The 23,809-nt window shown below is 35.2% G+C and overlaps 1 protein-coding gene across 5 annotated transcripts in view; it reads right to left on the bottom strand.

The window, feature by feature from the left end:
• Positions 1–23,809, bottom strand: part of LOC134141675 (golgin subfamily B member 1-like) — a 48,037-nt gene that overhangs the window by 21,513 nt on the left and 2,715 nt on the right. The window contains exons 2-20 of one of the 5 annotated variants that reach the window (XM_062578035.1): positions 22,018–22,075; positions 20,682–20,825; positions 19,429–19,575; positions 17,410–17,532; positions 16,611–16,778; positions 16,024–16,209; positions 14,355–14,477; positions 13,407–13,520; positions 11,370–11,691; positions 10,931–11,040; positions 10,422–10,539; positions 9,535–9,626; positions 8,480–8,630; positions 4,662–4,771; positions 3,644–3,767; positions 2,672–2,805; positions 1,139–1,248; positions 597–765; positions 118–222 (exon numbers count right to left, since the gene is read on the bottom strand). In XM_062578035.1, the coding sequence (XP_062434019.1) occupies positions 118–222; positions 597–765; positions 1,139–1,248; positions 2,672–2,805; positions 3,644–3,767; positions 4,662–4,771; positions 8,480–8,630; positions 9,535–9,626; positions 10,422–10,539; positions 10,931–11,040; positions 11,370–11,691; positions 13,407–13,520; positions 14,355–14,477; positions 16,024–16,209; positions 16,611–16,778; positions 17,410–17,532; positions 19,429–19,575; positions 20,682–20,825; positions 22,018–22,062 (2,595 nt within the window). In that variant the 5' untranslated portion in view covers positions 22,063–22,075. Of the gene's footprint in view, positions 1–117; positions 223–596; positions 766–1,138; positions 1,249–2,671; positions 2,806–3,643; positions 3,768–4,661; positions 4,772–8,479; positions 8,631–9,534; positions 9,627–10,421; positions 10,540–10,930; positions 11,041–11,369; positions 11,692–13,406; positions 13,521–14,354; positions 14,478–16,023; positions 16,210–16,494; positions 16,779–17,409; positions 17,533–19,428; positions 19,576–20,681; positions 20,826–22,017; positions 22,076–23,809 lie in introns of those variants that run through there. The other 4 variants (XM_062578036.1, XM_062578037.1, XM_062578038.1 and 1 more) reach the window with 4 other exon arrangements.

Genomic DNA, 23,809 nt, shown 5'->3' with positions numbered 1-23,809 from the left:
TCAAAAACATTAGTGTATGAAATTTTTAGCAACTAACAATGTTTTTTGCTGTCATTTAAATGAAACAGGTCAAAAGCAGAACTTTTTTTTCCCTTTTACTTCACTTTAATGAGTTACCTTTTCCTTCAGAGTAGCAACTTTTTCTGTTAGGTCATTGATGGCCATTTTCTGCTCAGTGTTCTCTGCTTCATATGTGCTGCATTTCTTTAAGACTTCATTGAGCTTAGCATTAAAAAATAAAGTCAATGCAATAAAATTTATCAAATTACATTTAAAATTTAATACAAGTTATAATATTGAACTTACATAACACTGGAATTTATACCTTGAAATTAATACAGAAGGATCACTTATTGGCTCAATAAAATACAAACACTTTTTTGTAAAACAAAAAAATACTTAATTGTCCAAAGCAACACAGATGGAGTTTAGTGTTGGGTATAAGAAATCTTTACATTCAACTTTACATTCAACAAGTAAAGCAGTTACATGAAGTAAATAAAATCGCTTTCAAACAAAAGAGCGAAAGCCTTCAGATAGGGAAAATAGCAATATTATTGCTGGAACAGAAATAACTTAAATACTATTTAACTTACTTTTTGTTCAGTATGCACCAACTTTTCACCAAGCTCTTTATTCAGAAGATCCTTTTCTTGAAGGAGTTTCCTCAAAGTTTCAATTTGCTCTAGTTTTTCTGTCGTGCTCAATAGTTTTTGCTCCCTTTCCCCAAGAGAAGTTTCAAGAAAGCTATTTCTGTCATTTAATCTAACAAGAAAATATGTATTTAGACCACTGAGAATTTTGTTTTGAAAACAAAGCTTGCTTTAAGATTTCTAGGCTTATTAACTCCAAACTATGTTCCTAAAAAGATAATTATTATACACTTCATATTTAAACTTCCAAAAATAATACAAACTACAAACAGAAAAATTATTATACACTTTATATTTAAACTTCCAAAAATAAAAAGCTACACACACCAAAAAAAAAAAAAAAAAAAAAAAAAAGCAGAAGCAGAAATCAAGTAATTAATTTTCAAGCTTTCTAATAGATTATACTCCCTGTAGCTCATTAGGTGCTTAATCTTAAAGCAAAGAAAGCTAATCCTGCATGGAGTTGTAAAGAACATTTGTTTTACCCTTTCAGCTGCTCATTCAAACCAGACATCAGAATCTGATGCTTTTCAGCATCTCGCATTTGTTGGTTACGTAATTGGGTGAGCTGAGTTTGCAAACGTTCATTTTCATTCTGCAACAAAACAACAGTGAAGGGAATTATTGCTCACAAATGTCCAAAAGTAAGAGAACTGAAGTCCTGAAAACTTGCCTCTTTAGGGTATTTACATCCTATGGAATAATAGAGACATATTCTAGCATATTAGCAGATACCAGTGCAAAAATACAACTTTATACTCAAAACAACACACACACACACACTCATACTGTGTTAAGGCAGCTTACTTAAGAGGGGAAGATATTGCTCTGAAAAAATACTCTCCATATTGCTTTGAAGACAGTGCCAAAACTGCAGTTTTCTTGGCACGTTTTTTTCAGGTTGAAGGAATACAAAAACCTGCAGGAGACTAGAATAATATACGGGCAGTCGTGGAGAAGAAGAAAAAGAAAGCAAGCTTCATTCACACAGCCAACTTTTCTGCATGGTATAAATCTCCTACTATAGCCAGATACACTGCACCAATTCAAAGATAAAACCATAAAGAAATTCAGCAACATTAACAAAAAACCAAAAGCAGAACACACATCCAGAATCAACAGCAAACAGGACAAACGTGGCAAACTTGTCACCTCTAGTGAAAATAAGCTAGTACTTTGGAGGATCAAAACACACCTGTACTGCCCTCAACAGCTGCCCTTCTTCCTCTACACCAAACGTTACCTGTATTGAAAGGCTTTGTTACAAGAATCTCAAACATTAATTAATACAATAATGTATTGCATCTTGATATTAATAATAAATTCATTTTTATATATGCAATTTAACAAAGAACTGTGAGGCATGTACCAACGCTGAGAAGTTTGAGAAAGAACAACTATGTCATTTTGTGAAAACTAGGCTTAAAGAGTATCACATACAATTCATCAGTCAAGCACTATTAAAAATAACTTCTAATAAATGTTTTGTTTACGGTTCCTTTTGGTTCATTTTATATATGTGTGCACATATGTAAACATGTATGCGTGCACATATGTATACACATATATTTGTATGTGCATGTATACTTATAAATATAAGAAACTTCAGGGACATAAGAAGAGTGGATTTATGTCAGCAGCAACAAAATCCTGACCTTCTGGATAAGGACCTTTTCAGAGAATTATGAAAATCATGTTGCCTTTCATACATACATTTTCCTACAACAAATAAGAAAGCTTCTTCAAAAACTGCTTCACAATTTCTCTTTGTGTGATGACTTCTGCTTTTGCTGAACAAAAGTGACAGGCTTAAGTGACAGCATGATACACTATGAACATATACTCTATTTGCAAGTACAAATTAATATTGTATTTATAAAGTACAAAACAGGCTTTAGATACTTTTGCTAGCTGAAAATTAACGTTTTTGCATTACTACAGGCCATAATTATAAGAAAATAAACAGAGAACTAAATAATACTCTTCGCAACAGATTTTACATAACCACAAAAGCTCACCTGAAGAGCCTCCACTCTACCCTGAAGTTGCAATCTGTCTTCCAAATCCTGACAACGCTCTTCTAAACACAGAATTTGTTCCTGTAGTTGATTTCTTTCCAATTCCAACTCTTCAACTACAGTCCGTAAACCTACTTAAGTCAAAAAGAAAAAATTGTATTTCAAGAAAGGTCTTCAAAAATTCCTGAAGTCTAGAAATGGCTTTCAGCTTTACTTTCTCATTCTCATTGATGTTGGGTACATTCAGCTCCCAATCATTTTCAATGGGTCCTGCACATCCAAAAAGTAGACAACAAAAGTATTCCTCACTTCTCAAAAACTAAAATCAACCTGCATAGCTCAAGAGTTCTTACAGAACTTGGCAAAAGTATCCAAAGTACTGTGGCTCAACCAGTAACTTGGCTCGTGTTGCTTTAATCACTAGTTAATCATGTATTGTAGGATCAGATTCTAGAGAGGTATTAATGAACAAAGTAAACTGGACTGTAGCAAAATTTACAAGGGAATCTACTCCAGTTTACCAATAAAATGTAATTTCAACCTTTGCCATAGATGCATAAAAAAAAAAATATGCATTAAAAGACTAGATCTCTGAGATCAAAACTGAAACAATACAACAATGGAATATAATTCTGTTCTGCAACAGAGTCATATAGGTTGGAAACACATTCACAGAAACAAGACTAGTAACTTAAAAACAAATATGATCTTGCCACACAGCATATTTGATGGGCACCAGGGCTCAACTAATCCCAGTGTTCAACCACATTTAATCTTACTTTTAAATCACACTAGGCAGTTCATCCAGCACGCACATGCTTCAAAATGAAACAGAAGAAAATGCAAGCCAAAAAAATTCAACAAAGATTAGAATACACCACAAATGGCTTGTTAGTTGAATTTGAAAACAAAAATAGACACAAAATACAGATGCTGTGCATGCCTTAATAAACTGTCTAGTCGCTATCACACCTGCATTAGGTGAAGTGTACTCTGGCCACCAACCTCCCATGTTTTCTCCTTCAGCTGAATCAGTGCTATCCAAGGTGACATTCAAATCTTGAAAGCATTGTTTTCTATCAAAGCTGTATTCTTCCTATTCACAAAACATGAAAGTGAAGTTTAATTATAAGAAGAGAAGAAGCAAGGCTAAAATACATATTCAGTTACTAAAAGGGTATTTTCTATTAAAAATCCTGAAGTCCAGCAAATGATTGTGGTGCTAAAAAAGTGCACAGTGTCACTGTGGACACTAGAGTAATTGTCCAGTAGCCAGTTATTGTTCCAGAAAAGCCAAGGTCTCCCACAGGTTTTGTATAGTATCTGCCAGGCCTCTGAAGAGGCTCACAGACATCTAAAGGTCAGTGGATAGCTACCTCTGGATACCTCAATTGGACCTCTGATTTCTACAGTTAATAGGGTCCCCTGAAACTTAGGGTAAAGTAATAGAGCTAATAAATATAAAATTATTCTTCCAATGAAATATAAATGTGACACTGACATATAAATGTGACACTGACACCTTTAATTCCTCTTACAAAAGATTATGATTTTTTTCTTACAAGTAACATCACCGACTACCTAGAAGACCTGAATGACCTGATACTATTTAGATACTTCAGTAATGATCCACTGACAAAAAAATTCACAGACTGTACTTAGAACAAAAACAGTCTTTGCATATTAAACACTTGCATAGGTTCAAGCATTTGAATTGCTTCACAGGATAGCTCTTCACTATTTCAGTGTAAAATTGTGTAGATTCATGACTCAAGAAATAAAAAGGTATGATGCCATTAGAGTTTCTCCTCATCTTCCAGCTACATATATGATCCTTTATTTTACCACCAAAAGCACATATTTACATCCATCTTTCAGTTACATGACTCAACACACGAAGGGCTTAAGAACTTAAGCATAAAGCACTAAGACTTTCCATGTTATTAATTAGCATACAGGTAAAAACAGACTCTCATATCCTCTAACCCACCTGAAGTTTCCTGCTGGTCTGGTTACTTTTTCTTCTTGCCTGCTGTAGCCTGCCAATTCCTTGAACTGTGGTCAGTTCCTCCTCCAGCTCCTGTTGCCCTGAGACTATGGCTGGATCAGAGCAGCCAGGAAAGAACCAGTCATCCTCAATCAGTTTTGTGCCACAGGAAAGCAATTACATTTATATTAGACACTACGACATAAAGAGATCAGGGACAGACTGAAGTCCCTATGAATGACTGACAGGAACAAGATTATAGAAGCAATCCATTGCATTCACCTTGATATTTCCCTCCAACAATGCTATGTAGAACATAAGAATAATGGCTGCCTATCTCACTAGGAAGAAGCAAACTGAAGTCTAACTCTATTTATTCATCAGCTTTAAAAGAAGACTTTATAGGAGAGACTGGAAGAGGTGAGGTTATGTTGACACTAGAAGACTACAACCAGTTAAAATGCCAACTTACAGCTCATTTCAATTCTCCAGGTTAAATTTACCAGGTTAAAAATACCTCATTTGTATAACAAAGCCATCAGCTGAGACAGCTATAACTTTTACAAACTAAACAACCACATGCATTTCTATCACAATGACATGTGTCCCTCAACTTTTAGTGTTAGCTGCAAAGTCAGATAATTTGAGGAAGTCACAAGCATGTGTTGCATTGCAAACTGGCATCAAATCATCTTATGAGATATTAATATCACCCTTTTCAAGGCAAATACAGAATCACTTGTAAATACACACACTAAGTAACTTCAGAATATGAAAGTTTAAGTATGTATCCTGTTTCTTGTTAGAAATTAACTTTCATTTTTAAGTACATTCCCATCTGTTTTGTGATATAACAAAACATGTTTGGGGTGACAGATTAGGAAACAGACGTTTCATGCAAAGCAGACAAAACAGAAAAGCCAGTGCAAAGAAATGAAAATAAAGGTGGCTCCATACTTTAAATGAAGAGGTAAACAATCTACATAAATTTGACTTTCAATTTATCCATGTCAATCCACTCTTCCTCACAGCACATAAAAATCAAAAAATGGTATCTATGCATCAATGAGGTAAAAAAACCCCAAAATATTAGGAGGTACAGTCCTACTGAGAATTCTCAGCTTTCATCCAAGCTATACCAGGATGACTTGGACCACAAATATCATTAAAACACACTTTGGAAACATCTATTAACTGTAATTAGGAGTTCTTCCTGTAATATTTTGCAATTATATATCTAACTTGGTAAAAAAAGTTGGAGGAAAAATAGTTGATGACTTCAAAACACCTTTGGAATAGGACTGCTATTTTACTTTTGGGGTTTAATTACACTGTGGTTTCTCACACTGTTACTTTATTGGTGCCTGTTCTGCACATCTTTGTTTGTTTTCAAGTATGGATTTAAAGTTTTTAAATCATCATATATGTTCCTTCAAAACTGTAGAAATAGGTATCTTTTTGATCCCATGCTCTAAAGCTCTCTTTGCAAGAAATATCATTGTAGTCAGAACAATTCAAGCAGCAAGTGCTTTTTCAGATAAGAATTTGATCCCTTCCTCAAAAAAAGAAACTGAAATTTCTTGAAGTTGATCACCACACAATCTGTTTTTAAGTATAATCATAAAGCATGATACATGGTCCTTTAGTAATCTAAATCATCAAATACTTGATAGTGAAAATAAATAATGAAATTACCACTGTCACATCAAAAATGACATTATCAATGGAGAAAGCATTTTTCTCATTTGAAGATATTAGAAATCAGAGTTTTAGAATGATTTAGAACATTTAGCCAAGTGTTAAAATGACTCCAGTTAAATTCAGCATTGCTTTAACAATAATTAGTAAGTGAAAATATTTTCTGTTTTACAACAACTTAAGGAGCCTTTGATTTGCAGTTATATCTAATGTAAAAAATGAAATATTTTTCAGAGCACTCTTCTTCTGATACACACTGTATTTAAATTAACTAATTATGTGTCTGCATTTCCTGGTGTGCCTATTCACACCAAATGTCACAATCTTCACTGGTCTGCAGGTGAAACAAGCCAGAGTCTGTAAGTGTTATCGATACTGCCATCCTCTAGGCTTACGTAGCCTCCCCACACATTCACTCTAACACAGAAAATTGCCAGATAGGGCAAATTTCCATTGTCTAGTCCATGCATGGAACGAGTAGTAACATTAAAAATTGCTTAAAATATTAGTAATACTAATGCATGCAGAGTTCTGCAATTTATGGGAGGGAATATAATTTTTTTAAGTATCACTGAATTTCACGTACTCTTAAAGATACCTAAATAAATTGGATGCTTACTTAGTTACAACTAATAGTAGCAAGCCAAGAAATTATTCTTTAATTAAGGTTACAACATAAATATGGAGTCAGCTATTACTATAAAGAAGAATGAAAAAAAGATGATTCAGTTAATATAAATGAAGTCATAAGCATTGCAAGGGGGAAAAAATCAAGATAAAAAACAGCATTTGTTACATGTATTACTAAAAACCACATACCATCAATGACAAATCTTATAAGGTACTGTTGGCAATTTCCTCGAAAGAGGCATCAACAGAAGAAATCAACAACAGTATATTACAAGTTGCCATTGCTGCAGGAACCTGCATGCACAAAACTGATGGGAAACTATGTTCTCACTGGCTGACCAAATCGCAGTGGAGGGTAGGAGTGGAGGGGGAAGGGACGCTGAGTGCTCACCAGGTGTAACGGCAGGAAAAAAAGAAACAGAAAGGTCATGCTAACCCCAAGGGGAAAAAAAAGCAAAATTAAACACGGACTGACACGGATGAAATTTTACAACTGTTATTAATATTGCATGTGGATCTGTAGTTGTCACAGATGAGATAACAGGTACTTTTAATGAAGGGAATAGTATTCTCTTTCAATGCCCAAAGCATTACTTGCATAAATCCCTCAAAAAGAATAGACGTGATTCTTAAAACATTTATATGCTTACATACTGAACTTCAAATTGATCACATAAATGAAAAATAATTTAATCACAGATTAAAAGAGACTACCCAAATTAACTAACTGTATTAATTATAATGGTAGGCTGTGCACATTAAAATGTGCCATTAATCCACACACAGTTAAATAAAAAGAGAGAAGCTATAATAAAATACTAGATGATATGGAAAATGAACACTAAAACTACCTGAAATTTAAGTTAACTTTTATGAGTTTTAACGACAAAATGAAGCAGTTCCTATTAATTGTTTTATTATTAATTTAGGAAAGTATAAAACTTGAGATTACTGGGCATATTAATACTTCCGGTAGGTAATTAAAATTTTTATTTATTTATTTATTTTTACCAGCCCCAAACCATTACTAATTACTGTTATTCAGTTTGATCTATGCAAGTGAATCTTATTAGCAGATTACTAAATGCTCTAAAAAAGGTTTCTGATTGATGACATTTAAAGAGATCTATATGAACTTGCAACTCAGGCACACTTTTATTAAAAAGCACCATCCTTTATCATCAAGTTCTAACCAACACTACTGTTTCCATTCACATGTGGACAGCAAGCTTCTGAAGCAAGTTGAAGCAGCCTTAAAGAGCAGCAACTCAGATAGATTAAGCACATCTACTCAAAATGATACAAAAGGATGAATGTATGAAATGGATTCAAGGGAACAGGACAAAGTAGAAATTGCAAGCTTAAGCAATTTCACTAGGTATGTACATCTTACGACTACACAAATGAATTATGGTGGAATATCAATTTAATCTCAACTTCTGCAAACATAGGTGATACAATCACCTACTTTTATCGTAAATAAAATAACTCACCTTCTCTCTCCTCTTCAATCTGAGCCATTCTCAAGGCCATAGCGGACTTAACTTCTCTGACTTGATCATGGGACTCCTCTGACTCTGGTACAATCTCTTGCCATTCCAAAAGCTGACTCTGCAATTCATCCACACTACCAGATTCACTGGCCTAACAAGAGAAGTTGGGCACGAAAAATATATTTACCAAGTCCCACTGCAAATGTAAAAGACATTGTAAATTGCCAAACTATAAAAACAGTTTGTATAAACTGAAATCCCATGAAAATAAAGCAGATAATTATCATTGTAGATTAAGTAAAAAGCAAGTCTCACCATTTATAGGTATATGTTTATACGTATATATGTAGAATACTATTGTTGTTTGCACTTTTAATGTGAAAAAAAAAAAGCCAAAAACGGCTTTTTTAATCAACATGTTTTTGTTGCACGTTTTCATCTTCAATGTCTCATAGTTTGAAAAAAAAAAGGAAAAAAAAAGTTATTTATTAGTAAAAATGTTTCCATCTTCCCATCAAAATTAAAACTATTTCAATATCTTACCCTGCAAAAAACACTCCAACTTCTCTAAAAAATTAAATATTTTGGGGGAGGCAAAATACATTAATCTGTTTTAAACTAGTTCTGCTGCTAGTACAAAATTTCTGCAATTAACGTATACATCTAAAGCATTTCAGTAAAATGTTTTGATTCTTCTCACTTTGTCATCTGTATACGGTACATTTGTTAAGATTTTTGCTGTTAACTACTTGCTGAAAGCTATCCAAATTGCATAGAAAGTAACAGCATCATTTAATAACTTATGTGAAATACAACAAAATAAATAGTAAACTGTTAAGAAAATGTAATTTAAGGTATGTGAAAAAGTCGGTAGAAATCAATCTTTAAAGTAATTCAAAGCTTGTTATCCAACTGGACAGTTGCTGACATCATGTCTGCTTTGTATATTAGTGAATTAATTTTCCACTACAAGATCCAGCTAATACACTTGAAATTATAACTAGCACTGTTTGAGCTAATAAATCATTCATATAAATCAATTTTAAGCAGTTAACCTGTGAAGCAGCTCTCTTTGTAACTTGGTCAAGGTCAGCTTGCAACTTCCTTTGCTGCTCTTCATAGACTTCCAGCTTAGTCAACAATTCTTCTACAAAAACAATATATTAGGTTCATTAGGACACAAAACTAGTAGGAAGATCAGTCAAAATTTGAAAGTAACATTCAAAATTAAAATTCAGGTGAGGACTCATTTTAGCTGAAAGACCTCTGCTGGACTATGCAGCCCATCTAACTACTAAACTGATTTCTTGATTATTAAACACAGATGAATGCTTTAAATCTAAATAACTAACAACTTGGACTGGTGGACGGAAAATTCCACCATCTTCAGTTTACAGAAAGGGAGTTCGAGAAAATATCACAACATGCAACAAAAAACCCCTTACAGAGCTTCATTTTAAACCTAGTTCCCTATCTTGGGTTTTAAGCAAAAATTCTCTCTCAAATACCTGCACAAGGAAAAATATTTTAGATAATTCTTAATTTACTTAAAAGTTTATTGTAATACTCTCTCAAATCTTCCAAATATGCTTGTTCTTGCTTTTCATCCTAAGAAGATGCCTTTTCCACTTACTAGAAAAGTTTATACACATTGTGCCATGGCCTAAGCTTAAACACATCAAGGGCTGAAGTGTTATGCACAAGTAGATTTAGGAAAGGAAAAGCTGACTTGCAATTCTGCCTTAAGCATTCTACGCTACTGTTCACATTTGCATGAAGTTACTTCATAATCTGTAAATAACACAAATAAACAAACAAAAACAGGAAAACACTTTAAAAATTATTCCTATTGAAATGAACATAAGAAAACCCATTTATCTTTGTCACTTCATTTTGAATCATCCTCAGCAGAAAATAATTATGATTTATTTATTTATTTTACCATTTTGAGTTCTGATGTCATGGAATGACTGCAGTTTTGACTGTAGTTCTTCCTTTTCAGTTTCTAATTCTGAGACACGGTTGTTTAAGGCAGATATATCATTATTCTTTGATGAAAACTAAAATGGAAAATAGTTAAAATGCATCAAGATACCAGAAACACAGCAAAGTCAATGCAACTTTTTAAATGATTTTTTACTAAAATTTTAGAATAGTTGTTTTTCTGCTATTTGAAAGTACAATAAACTAGTTTGTCTCTAACAGATTTACTCCTAATCCTAGTAATAACAGTTGGTACTATTTTTTATTGAAGCTTTCTCTCGCATCAACATTTAACATCCATCCAAGTTTCATATATTTATTCATATGTAAGGGTACTTCGAAGAAATTCTTTTAATATTCTATTCACACTATTCACATTATACACATCAATACTTTTTCCAATCAGATCTACAAATACAGCAGATTTAAAAACAGGCATTTATATTAAATACAAAATGTTACACATACATTTTTGAGTTCATCCTCCAGTTGTTTGATTCTTGATTTAGACCAAGCCTTCATTTTCAGAAACTTAGCTTCAGATTTGCTGGCCTCTTCTGTTTTCAATTTCACTTGTACTAAGAAACAGACATAAAAAAAAATAATTACTTTAAGCCCTAGAAAGATTATTAATGCAATTGGAGTACTTTTCAAGATCTATGTTTAACTCCATTATTAACAGTAATTAACATTTGTATAAGACAATTTAGATTGCTTTTGCATTTAAAGAAAAAAAACATAACACTAGGAAACACAGGGTGAAACTTACAGCTTATGAGATTATTGTCACACAATAGCCTACATCATCATAATATTTGAGTACTGATACTTCTAAATTAGCTTAGCACATAAAAGGTAACTGTGGAAAAGGAACCCTTCATATAAGGACTGCATTTAAACAGGATACCTTCTAATTCTTCCATCTTTTCTTTGGTTACAGACTCCAGATCTCTAACTTCTTTTGAGTTATTCTGTCCATTACTACTTAATTCTGCCACCTGCTTCTTAAGCTGAAAAAGGGCCTGATCTTTCTCTTGCAACTCAGTTTCATGTTTTTCTTGAATTTCATGCAGTTCAGCACTATATTTCTCCTGAACTTTTGTCATTTCAAGTTTGTGTTTCTCCATCATGTCTCTTAACTGGGCCCTCATTACATGTTTCTCAGCATCTAGTTTAGACTGGAGGTTTTCTTTTTCAGACAGAAGACGTTTCAGGTTTTCATTGACCTCCTGTTTAAAAAAAAAGAAAAAAAATCTCTTTTATAATTGAATACAATGTTTTTTTTCAGTACCACTGTCAAATATTAGATCTGTATTCCTATATACCTCTCCAAATGCTATAATCAAAAAAAAAAATCAATGCTTCTGTTGGTGACCTGGCTCTACCACAAATATCTCATTTGTGATTCTACAAGGCATTAGCTGAGACTCCGACAAAAGGACATCACGATTTGAGTCAAAACTACATTCAATCTCTTCCACAGGTCATATGGAATAAACAAAGAATGTCTGGTTCTATGCAATATAAAAAAAATGGAGGATCTCTCTAATAGTGATACCAAAGATAAAGAACGCTGGCTACAATTCCATCCGGATGCTGTTACCTGCCTCTTCAAAAATTAAAGGTAACTGCGATCTAATTCATCTTTAGACTGTTCTGTTGCTAGTTCTCTTTTCTCTCAGAACTGGACACATTACTCCAGATGCGGCCTTGCCAGGGCTGAGTAGAGGGGGAGGATCACCTTCACATTAGTTATTTTTAGACATATAAAGAGGCAGAAAAGACTGCGGATCACTGTAACGGAAAAGTGTACTCATATTAGACGTGCTGCACAAAAACCACTTTCGTGATACATAAAACTAGGTATCATAGGAATACAAACTGTCCAAAAAGGATGAACATTTTCAAAATATGATTAAAACTGATTATGTAAATATAGGTTTCTAGCATTTTTTTTCTTACTACTAAGGCTGAGGTTGCATTTCCAATTAAACTGCTTCAAATTGATGCAGCCATAGTCCAGCTTTCCTCCTACCCACCCCGAAGTTCTGTTTCTGTTCCTGCTATCATTCCTGCAGTACTTCCGTGTAGAAAGGTATGTCTAACCTAAACAAAAATCTAACTCAGAAGGGGGGGGGGGGGGGAAACAGCAGTGTAAGGCAAAGGCCAAGAATGAATGGAAAAGACAAATTAAGTACAACTGATCTAGGCTTAAGTTGTCTTGGAACTTAACTTCTGAGCAGGACAGTACTAATCACCTCTACCTGCCTACATAGTTGAAACTATTTCTAATAGATTTTGATTCTGACAGCCTTCTTAATAAGATAAGAATTTGTTGAAAAGACTACAGCTAAAATGTTGGACTTAGCACCTGTTATTTACCAGACAGGCTGTAATGTGTCTGTTTCAGCAAACAGTCCTAAAATCTTATCTCAGAGATCACAATGTCCATTTTCTACATTGCTGAACTGAAGTAGCAGCACTCAAAGGTTCATACTAGGTACTTAAATACAAAGAACCTTGATAAGCTTGATTGCTTTTGCAATCAGTAGAAACACTCCAAAGGAAAAGCACACTGGCAGCAAAACATTCTCTTTGAAAAGCCTGTTTTGGGGTTCACTCCTGTAACTAATTAGAGAAACTGAAATCTTTGACAGCAAAAAGCCTTCCTTACATGGCAAATTCCCCAAATGAACAAAGACAAGCTAAGGGTGTCATCTGACAGTGCTATATTTTATGGGCTTTACTTCTTCCTCAAGCTCATTTCCTAACTGGAATTCATATTTGATTGCCTAACTCTGGTTGCATTTTTAGCACATGTCAAAGTCTCCCAGAGCACTGAGTAAACACTTCACGCAAAATTATCTTTTGTACACAAACAAATAGTTTTTTGAGCTCATAACTGACCAGACGAGTTGAGTGGTCTGTATAAGCTATTTCTTACTTTCAATTGCTGGTCCTTGGCATCCAGTTCTTTTTGCAACATATCTATGACCTGTGTCCTTCCCAGCATGACTTCTTCCTTTTCATGTAGCTTCTGTTTCAAGGCCTTCAGTAGCTAGCAAAAAAATAATCAATAAAAGTTAAAGCTTTCACAGAATGATAGAATGGTTGAGGTTGGAAGGGACTTCTGGAGGTGATCTACTCCAACCCCCTGCTCAAGCAGTGTCATCTACAGCATGCTTCTAAGGATTGTGTCCAGACAGATTTTGAGTTTTGAGTTAAGGAGACCTCTCTTGGTGACCTGTTCCAGCGCTCAGTCACCCTCACAGTAAAGAAGTTTTCCTTCATGTTCAGATGGAATTTCCTGTGTTTCAGTTTCTGCCAGCTGCCTCTCATCCTATTGCTGGAAATCACGGAAGAGTCTGGCCCCATTCTCTTTACACTCTTCTTCAGATACTCATTGATAAGAACCACCTCCCTCCCCATGTCTTCTCCAGGCTGAAGAGTCTCAGCTTTCTCAGCCTTTCCTCATATGAGAGATGTTCCAGTCCCTTAATCATCTTAGTAGCCCTTCATGGGACTTACTCCACTAACTCCATGTCTCTCTTGTACTGGGGAGCCCAAAACTGGACACAGTACTCCAGATGTGGCCTCATCAGGGCCAAGCAGAGGAGGAGGATAACCTCCCTTTACATGCTGGCAATGCTCTTCTTAATGTAGGCCAGGATACCATTGGCCTTCTTGGCCACAAGGGCGCACCGCTGACTCATGGTCAACGTGTTGTCCACCAGGGCCCCCAGGTCCTTCTCCTCCTCTCTCAGAAAAGAAAGAAAAAGACTTACCTTTATTTTTTCCCAACCAGATATCTGAATTGTGCCACAGATATGACTCTACATTTCCCACGGTTCACCAAGTCAAAGCAAGCTACAGTGTTTCCAAACCAACATACCTGTTCTAAGTCAGCACTTGCATCAGATTTAGCAGCTAATTTAAAGAGCTCCTGTTCATGCTTTTCTCTCTGTGCTTCCAGTTCCTTTTCCTTTTCCTGGATAATATTTTGAAACATACGAACCTGCAAACATATAGAAATTAAATATAAAACCAGTGCATGAGGATCTATTAAAAGTACACTCAATTGTCTAATTAAAAGTACAGTGAGATAACAATCTACCTTAAGTCTAAATTTTGCTTCCACTTAACAATCTGTACAGTGATTCCGAAGTCAGTAGTGCATGCAGATAAACCCTCAACTTCAATGAAATTTGTCTTAATTCTGTAGTAGCAAACTTTAAATGAGAAGGATAGTATTGTTAAACCTTGTTACTATCACAAATCTCCATTTTCCCTTCTTGGATGCTACTACTGTGATACTTAATTCATTTCCCAAAGTTCATGAACCACATCCACATCTAGCATGTTTCTATGAATTAATCCCAAATGGCAGCTTTGAAACCTAGTTGCATCCCACTCTGATAACTGTATTCTTCTTCCAGTATGTCTTAGTTCGTAATTTTTTATAGGAACTGGATACAACTTTGAGGAACTTGCTTATGCTATTTTAAATAAAAATTCAAGATTCTTTTTCAACATAAGCAGTTTTTCAGCTTATGAAAGCCCAACCCAGATTTCTATACAGGTGAGTACACTGTGCTCATTAAGATATCTTTTATATTCTCCATTGTTTCTCCTCCTTTATTTTCTGCATCAAAATTAATACCTTTTTTGCCACTAAATATGGGCAGTCATGTTCAGGATCAAAAGTAGTATTTTTGACACAAGTAAGTAAACTCAAACATCAAATGATGTGAGCAATACTGAGATGAACAGTTTTATACAGGGTAGAACTTAAATGCTGAAATGTCAAGCACATTACATTGAAATCTAAGACTTAACTTTAGAGGGAGTTGGAAGAGCCTCACAGCACGAGGCAATGGATGATGTTTATCCTAGCTCCAATTTTTTTTTTAGTATTATTTAAGGAGTTGTTTGTCCTGGCCTGTTTACCAGCTGCTGGCTTTTTGCTACAGAAGTTCCCCATTAAGTATACCAAACTTTTCTGACTTTTTCCCCCAAAGTCAATCAGGAAGAAAATACAATTTTTTCAGTTTTTCCATGCTCAAAAGTGTGCCAGATAGCTCACAGCACAAGTGAAAGCTATCTGCCAATTCGCCATATTGTGCTAAGAATAGTTACAATAATCCGAAAACACTAGTAGCCACTGCACGTGTGCATTTTTGGCAGTACAACTTCAGATGTAATGAAATAAGAAAAAGAGGTTTGGAGGTTGTTCAACTAGAACTCTGCACAACTCATTTCACTGTGCTACACGTTAGTTTCTCCATTCCCATCTATAAGCCACATCCTTGAAGTCCTGCCTCCCAGAATGCTTTCATCTTTAATTATTGCTCCAATACAAAATACCTACTGTTTCATTAGTCTCATTTCATCTATCACCAGTTCAATCTTCACTCAAGAATCCTCCAAAACTAAGAATAGCATTTCTTAGTGAAGATAGCTGTTAGTGAAGATAGACAGAAGTTCTTGAGATAGTGACACCACAGAGAGGATACTACTTCTTCCACCAAAGAATATTACATTTTTACAGTGGATTTACTTACATTTTCCATATATGTAGCTTCCCTTTCTTGGAAACGCTCTCTTTCTTTATTCTGAATATTTTTAAGACTTTCAATCTGTTCCTGGAACAAGCTACACTTTTCTTCACTGTCTCCAACCTTCTTGGTAAGATTCTGAACCAGAATCTGCATGCTTTGTAGTGATGATTCTTTCATGGACAGCTGATTCTTCAGAATGCAAACCATAAAACAATTAGAGGAATGTACCCAGAAAACAGACAAAGTAATCACCATGAAGCCAACTACTAGCGCCTTCTTCAGTTAAAGCATTAAAATCTAAATTCAGGTCTGCTTTTGAGTGAAATCTGTCAGTAGATTCCAAAGTAGATTTGCAGTACTAATAATACTGCAAAACATTTCAAGACTTTCATATAAATGATTCTGGAAAAGAAGCAAACAAATGCAGATCTATTAATGTAAATGAAAATAATCAATAGATAAAATTTTATTCACATGAATAACTGCAGAGGATTTGTGCTTCAGAGCAGGATCCATGTATAACACATCAGAATTTGCAGATTCCTTGAAACATCTATGGAGATTGTATAAGTGAGCTTCTAATATGATACCTTCAATTCTTCATTGGGCAAGAATATTTCACTGGCAACACCACCTGATCCACATGCTATCTGTAAATCAATGATATAGGCATCTCTTTCAGCTAACTTCTTTTCCTTTTCTGCTAGCATGGCATCCATTTCAGCCCCTCGACAGTGCTGGGCCTCCAACTCAGCATTCTGAAAATGAAAAGGTGGCATTTAACCTATATATCTATCAGCTACCATACAGAAGACAGGATTGCAATGTTTATCTCCTCATTGCCTATTTTAGGATACTGAAACAGTTAAAATCAAATTTACAGCCTGAATCTATTTTGATTCTCTCTAAATATTGATCACGTTTAATTACTGAGCCTCTATCTCTCTGAAGTACTGTAGCACTCATATTCATGCAACTTTCCAGAGTCAACAGTAATGTCCACAGATCACTACACAGAATAGCTATAAACCATAAAATTAAATCATTCCTTGCTTACATTTTTTCCTGTTATGACTTATTTTTTCCAACAAGAAAAACAGAAGCAAAACAGAATTTTCATTCAAAATGAGAGATTCAAAGCTAACATCAACCCACAAAGTTCACATTTTTGTTCATCTATTCCATTTATGTTCAAATTACTACAAAAGCATACTTGAGGTCTCAGTGTTCACTGAAGGCATAAACAACAGAATTCTCATTACACTGGCCTAGGCAGGTGGTTCTGTCTTCTCAGTAGAGAACAGTCTCAGCATATCTGTCTAATCTTTAAATATAATCCTAGACCACAAATGTGAAAAATCATACAGTTAGCATCATATAAAACACCACCTTTTTTTGCAGCTCTTCATTTTTTTGTATAATCTGGGATTCTAGTTCTTCAATTCTCCTTCTCAGCACTAATATTTTCCCACGATTTGCAGCTGCATTTTCTTGGTCACCATCTCTTGATGCCTGCAAAGACCATGAGTTTTATATTTTGTAATTAGGTAATGGCTGACTCCTGCACTTCTACCTATTCAAACAGGACTCTCGAAAAAAAGTGTGATTTACTCATGGTTCATGTTTCAGTTCTCTTACATTTTAAGTATTCCAAGTAGAAACTAGCCAAAGCAGAAGCAGTATTTATATCAAGTTCTAAAGATCTAGGGAAAAATAACCCTAGGCACCAGTACAAGCTGGGGGCTGACCTTCTGCAGAGCAGCTCTGCAGAGAAGGACCTGGGAGTGCTGGGGGATGACAAGTTGACTATGAGCCAGCAATGTGCCGTTGTGGCCAAGAAGGCCAATGGTCTCCTGGGGTGCTTTGGGAAGACTGTTGCCAGCAGGTCGAGGGAGGTGATCTTGCCCCTCTACTCAGCCCTGGGGAGGCCTCATCTCGAGTACTGTGTCCGGTTCTGCACTCCCCAGGACAAGAGAGACTTGGAGCTACTGGAGAGAGTCCGGCGGAGGGCTACAAAGATCATCAGAGGGCTGGAGCATCTGCCCTATGAGGAACGGCTGCAAGAGGGGGGAAATCTTATCAATGTATATAAGTACCTGAAGGGAAGGTGTCAAGGGGACGGGGACAAACTCTTTTCAGTGGTCCTGTGTGATAGGACAAGAGGCAATGGGCAGAAACTGAACCACAGGAAGTTTCGCCCAAACGTGAGGGGGAATTTCTTCCCTGTGAGAGTGACGGAGCACTGGAACAGGTTGCCCAGAGAGGTTGTGGAGACTCCTTCTCTGGAGATACTCAAGGCCTGCCTGGATGCAACCCTGTCTAACATGCTCTAGGTGACCCTGCTGAGCAGGGAGGTTGGACTAGATGACCTCCAGAGGTCCTGTCCAACCTTACTGATTATGTGATTCTATGATCTTCAAATTTTAATTATTAATATAATCACCGATGTAAAGTGGACTGAAACATGCAGCGAGGGCATACAATTCCTCTGACAAATGTAATCTAATCAAGTCAGAGGAACAAAGAAGTACTGGGGAAAAAAGAACTTTTCTTTAAGTGCAAATTAAACAGCTCCAAAGCACAATGTTTCTAACCAAAACTCATTATGTACAAATACTGAGTTACAGAAATTATTTGCCTTTATAAAATATATCCAAATCCAATTGTGAATAATATGCTTTACTAGAAAAATAGATCACAAGCATAAATAATTAGCTACTCCATGCTTTGGAAGACATGTTGGGACGCCAACAGATTTCAGCATCTGTCCCATTTTTGGGGCAGATTTCAGCATTTGTCCCATCAAATGTCCCATTTCAGCATCTCTTTAAAAAAGTGGCCTTAAGCACTAAAGCCTCACTGAAGTTCTTTTAGAAGCTATATGAAAGTATGTTACTTTAAAGACATACAAGTCTATTCAAACCTTTCCATTACTAAAAACAGATCTGAAAATCTCTGAACTTCTGTTAGCTGTACAACACTGGTCACTTAAATGAGAGATTCTTACAATATTTATATTTTGCTATCAATATCATTTTTACCATATTTTTTATCTTGGATATTAAATTAAACAAGTTAGTTCTTTTCTCACTTTTTCTCATCAACTTATCATCCTCATTCACATGTGTTAAGAGTAAAGTTTGAGCTGCAAATATTAAAGACAAAGGTTAGTTAAAAAAAAAGTTACTGAAAGATAGCAAAGAGAATATACAATTTTTTAAATTACTATAAAAAGATAGAAGAGGAATGAGTCAGAAACACAGAGATGGACAAAGAACACCTGTGCACCTTACCCTGATCCTAATTTGACTCAGCTCAAAATTTAGACTTCAGTTCCATGTTTTGGTACAACACAGTTTTTTGCAGCATCAGAGAAATGATGCCCTCTTTCAAATGTGAGACACTTACTTTTTTTTGCTCTGTTTTTGCCTCTAGGCCTCCTGATGTCAATAACTGTTTCTTAAGTTCTTCCAATTGTGAGGTTAAAGATGCAACCTTGGCTTTGTTTTGCAGCTTTACTTTGGAAAGCTTGGCATCAGCAGATTCCTTTTCCTCCTACAAACACCACAGTAATGAAGGAATGAAATTAATATGCGAACAACTGCATGCTTCAATCCTCCCATTAGAAAAAAAAAAACAAAACAGAAATCTGAAATAATTACCAAAAAAACTTTCCTCTAAAGAGACATTACTATAGCCTGTGCTATAGGTCTGTGTATATAAAAAAATCTCCCTTTCATGATTTAAACTTTCTGCACATGGATATTATTATTGTATAGACTCCACGGCACTATGATGTAACAAATTCTTCTATTTTGTGTTAATAATACAATGTCAAGGCTTACATTTTAACAAGTGCATTGATTTAGGATTCTTTTATTTTTTGATGCCCAAAGAAAGACAATTTCATAATGCTACAATAGTATATACATTTTTTTTAGGAAGAGCCTTAATTTAATTTATTAATTTTAGAAAATTTCATATGTTAACACTTGGTTTTTACTTTTCACAGAACACAATTTCTAAAATGCATAAAAAATACTCTGTTTCAGGAACAGAACACACTTACTGCTGTTCAAAAAAAAAAAATCACACAGAACGACAAACCCTCAAATGTCAACATTACACACAAATTCCTTCTAGTAATGCCAGTCAAAAGCAGAGGATAATATGTAGTACCATTAATAATACATGACAACTACAAAACAAAGAAACACTCATAATGGAAGGAGAAATGAAGAAGTATCTACAGAAACTCAGTTTGAGGTAAACTGGCATTCTACTAAATGACAAGTAATGACCTGGATCATATTTTTCCATAGTCAGCCTAAAATGACCATGAATTTCTCTGACAGTCATTCTGCAATTGGTATTTGTCCCTTATATTTTTTAGATGCACTTGTTCTTACAAGGGACACATGCTGTTTGTGTAATACCCAAACTGGGTTACAGTTTTAGAAACAGAAAATGCATTGGCAAAAAAACATAATGTCCAAGAAACATAACCAACTAACTGTGAACACTGCTTCCCGTTTTCCTGCTGTTGACATGCCTGGCAATAAACTTGTATCTAGGAAGATGACTTAAGTCTTTTTCTTTTCTCTTCTTCTTTTTTTTCTTTTCTTTAAACGGTCCCTTTGACAAGCAGACACACACAGTACCTTTAACTGCTGGTCTTTATCGCGAAGCGCCGCATCCTTCTCTCTGACGAGTTCCTTTAGCTGTGCTACCAGCTGCTCAGTCCTCGTCAGTTGCTCGGTGAGATCAGCCACCGACATGCTTCCCACGTGCTCTGAGCCAGGAGCCTGTAGACATTAAGTTCGTTTTGAAGCAGCAAAATGCACCATTTTGCACTCTTTGTGCAAAACCTGTCGTTAGCACATTCAAATCTTATTGGAGTGCCCTACTAAAACTTAAACATACAATCCAGACAGTTTTTAGCTAGTCTGACAGATACAATAGATCACATAGAATCACATTTAAAAGATTTTATAACATAATAATCTGATTTCTTCTTTGCAAAAGAAATCTAACAGTTTAGTCATAAAACTATGCTAATACATTTCAACATGCTAAAACAATTCCTGCATTTTCCTATCTTCAAGAATACCTTTCAGTACCTTCCTTTTCCTCATCTTTATAAACTCATGTCTAGTCTACGAATTCTTATGAATAACAACTATTTTCCTCTCTGTCTTCCTGAAAATCATCTAAGTCCTGTGTGTATTAATAAACAAAATCTTTCAAGAACATCTGTTCCATGAAGGCCTTCTAATGTAGCTTAAATGTTCAAGGAAGAAGCAGAAAAACAGCATTTTTCACCTTTGCATCAATAAGTTCTCATAAAATAAATTTGAACACGATTACAGTAATAGATCATTTAAAAAAAGGGGGGGGGCTTCTTGATTTTGGAGGGTTAAAGAAAACCATAAAAATAACAAATAGTTGCACTGAATGATGACTGATTTTATGTACAAGGTCTACTTTGCTCAGGAATACTGCCACAAGTCTAGCAGAGAACTTCCTTCTGATAATATGGAATTATAAATCTTAAAAGTTGAGCTGGAATATTTATTTGTAGTGCAGCAAAACCATCAAAGCCTGTAGGTATTTATAACTGAGCTTCCTCATCTATTGGATTTTCATCATAATTTCCAGTAATAGCGTTCTTGAACTTACTGGGGATAAAATATTTATATTGAGCATATTATACATGAGAAACACAGTTGCAATAAAGTTTATGCAATTTCAACAGATATTTTCCTAAAGCAAGATAAGCACAGCAAGGAGGAATCAAGCAGTGGCATTACACATGGAGGATTAAACCTCAAGCAGCCTGGAAGCAAGAAGCCAACTTGACTTCGCATCCTAACACTGAATCTTGATAAAGCTAGTTAAACAGCTTCCTTATAAAAACCAAATATGATTAGTACATCCTCAAATTGAGATGCTCTATTTCAAAAGAAATTGTCATTTTAATAGTAATTCAATACTTACTACTGGTTTTGAATGCGAATCATCTCCACTACCCCATTTCCACATAGTATCAAGATGGCTATGAAAAAATAAACAAAATAATATCACAGTAAGTATCAGTGACACTCAGATAACTAGTTAACTTATACTGCTCTCCATGTATTTTAATGTAAAATCCTTGAAGCTAACTCAAAATGGTTGTTAAAATTCTGACAGCAACTCTGATTGCTCCCATTAGTAGTTGCTGGAAAACAATAAAATTCATACTGTTGTGTATTATGCCTTTTCTAAAAACTGCAAATCAGTTAAGCGTAAATACTATAAAAATAATCTGAAAACTAGTCTCAAAAATAAAAAAGTCATGAAGTATTTTTCAGCATTGGTGCCATTTCCACAGAGAGAGAGAGAGAGAGAGAGAGAGAGAGAGAGAAGAACAAACCATATACAGCTTGCTAATATCTAACGTGACCTTAAACAGACTCCACTTGCCATGGCTGTATGACAGGGATTATGTCAATGCGTATTTCTACAAAATCATACTTAAGAAATGAAAACACTGAAGAAGTCCATACTGCATTAATTGCTATGTAACTGCTGCATATCTGACATGTGAAACAAAGGCTGCAATCCTTGAGATCATGGATCAACATCTGAAACATCAGCATCTGAGGCCCTGGGAACAGCACGTGTTCATTGCTTCTTTTGTTCAAAATGGAGCACCACAAATTTCTAAATGGTACCGAAGTATTGGACTTGTACATAGCGACACTCTTTGATCATGGCAAGCTGTAGTTTCACAATAAACCCAAGGAAGTGCCAGAGTAAGGTTTTAAAAAACAAAATCTCAAAAACCAAGTAGGTACAAGGCAGCTCAAAGCTTAAGTGAGACCTTTACTGAACAACAATTACAAGCTTGGACAAGAAAAAAAAGGGGGGCAAAGTCCTTAAAACAGCTCATGCAATATCTTTCAAATTGTGTATTGGAGATGTATATTAAGGGCAGAATAACATATCTTGCTCTACCTCTGGATTATATTCCAAACGGCAGCATGAAGTGAGAAGCCAAGCTGTAACTGTTCAATAACTCTCACTCTCAACTAGTAATGTCAAAAAAAAAAAAAAGTGTCCCTTCTAAACTGAGTTACTTTCTTTTGAAATATGCAGGCACAGGGTATCAGTTAACACTACTGAATTTGGAAAACAGTTTATAATAAAACATTAGCACATAGTTTATCTTCAAAAGTATGCAGAATGATAGTAGAGGCTGCTTTTAAAGCTGTTTATCATTACAAAGCTAAAACCAGGATTCATAGGCTGAACACCATGGCTTACGTTATCTACAAGGTCAAACTCGATTATGCTAAAAATCTTTTCTACTGTGAAAATCAACAAACCAGGTACAGGCATGGGGAAAGGAATTTCAGAACTTTAAATAAACATCCCCCCCATTAATTCCTCCAGAGCCATAAGATCAGATCTGCTCTCAGTAACAAGCTCTATTTCCAGATACATAAAGGATACATACCTATGTACAAAGAGGACAGAATGACTCACTAAATATAATGTGGTGATGCATTTACATTTTACTTATGAATATTTTAGCTCATTTCCAACTTTGACTGATATAATCACTTTGATTCATTTCATGTTCCAGTTTTCCTACCTGAATATTTTATTACTTTCCAATGTGTTCTTACTTATACTAGGGATTCACTGTTGACAAGTTCTCCAGATCAAGCTGGGAAACCAAACTGAACAAACTGGCTTTACTCAGCATGAAGTCAACCAATAATGGGTTTTGCTTTCCTTCTGG

This window comes from Rhea pennata, chromosome 5, assembly GCF_028389875.1.
Source record: "Rhea pennata isolate bPtePen1 chromosome 5, bPtePen1.pri, whole genome shotgun sequence".
NCBI classification, from domain to species: domain Eukaryota; kingdom Metazoa; phylum Chordata; class Aves; order Rheiformes; family Rheidae; genus Rhea; species Rhea pennata.
Note: the sequence above shows the minus strand (reverse complement) of the source record. Positions and strands in the feature narration are given on the sequence as shown.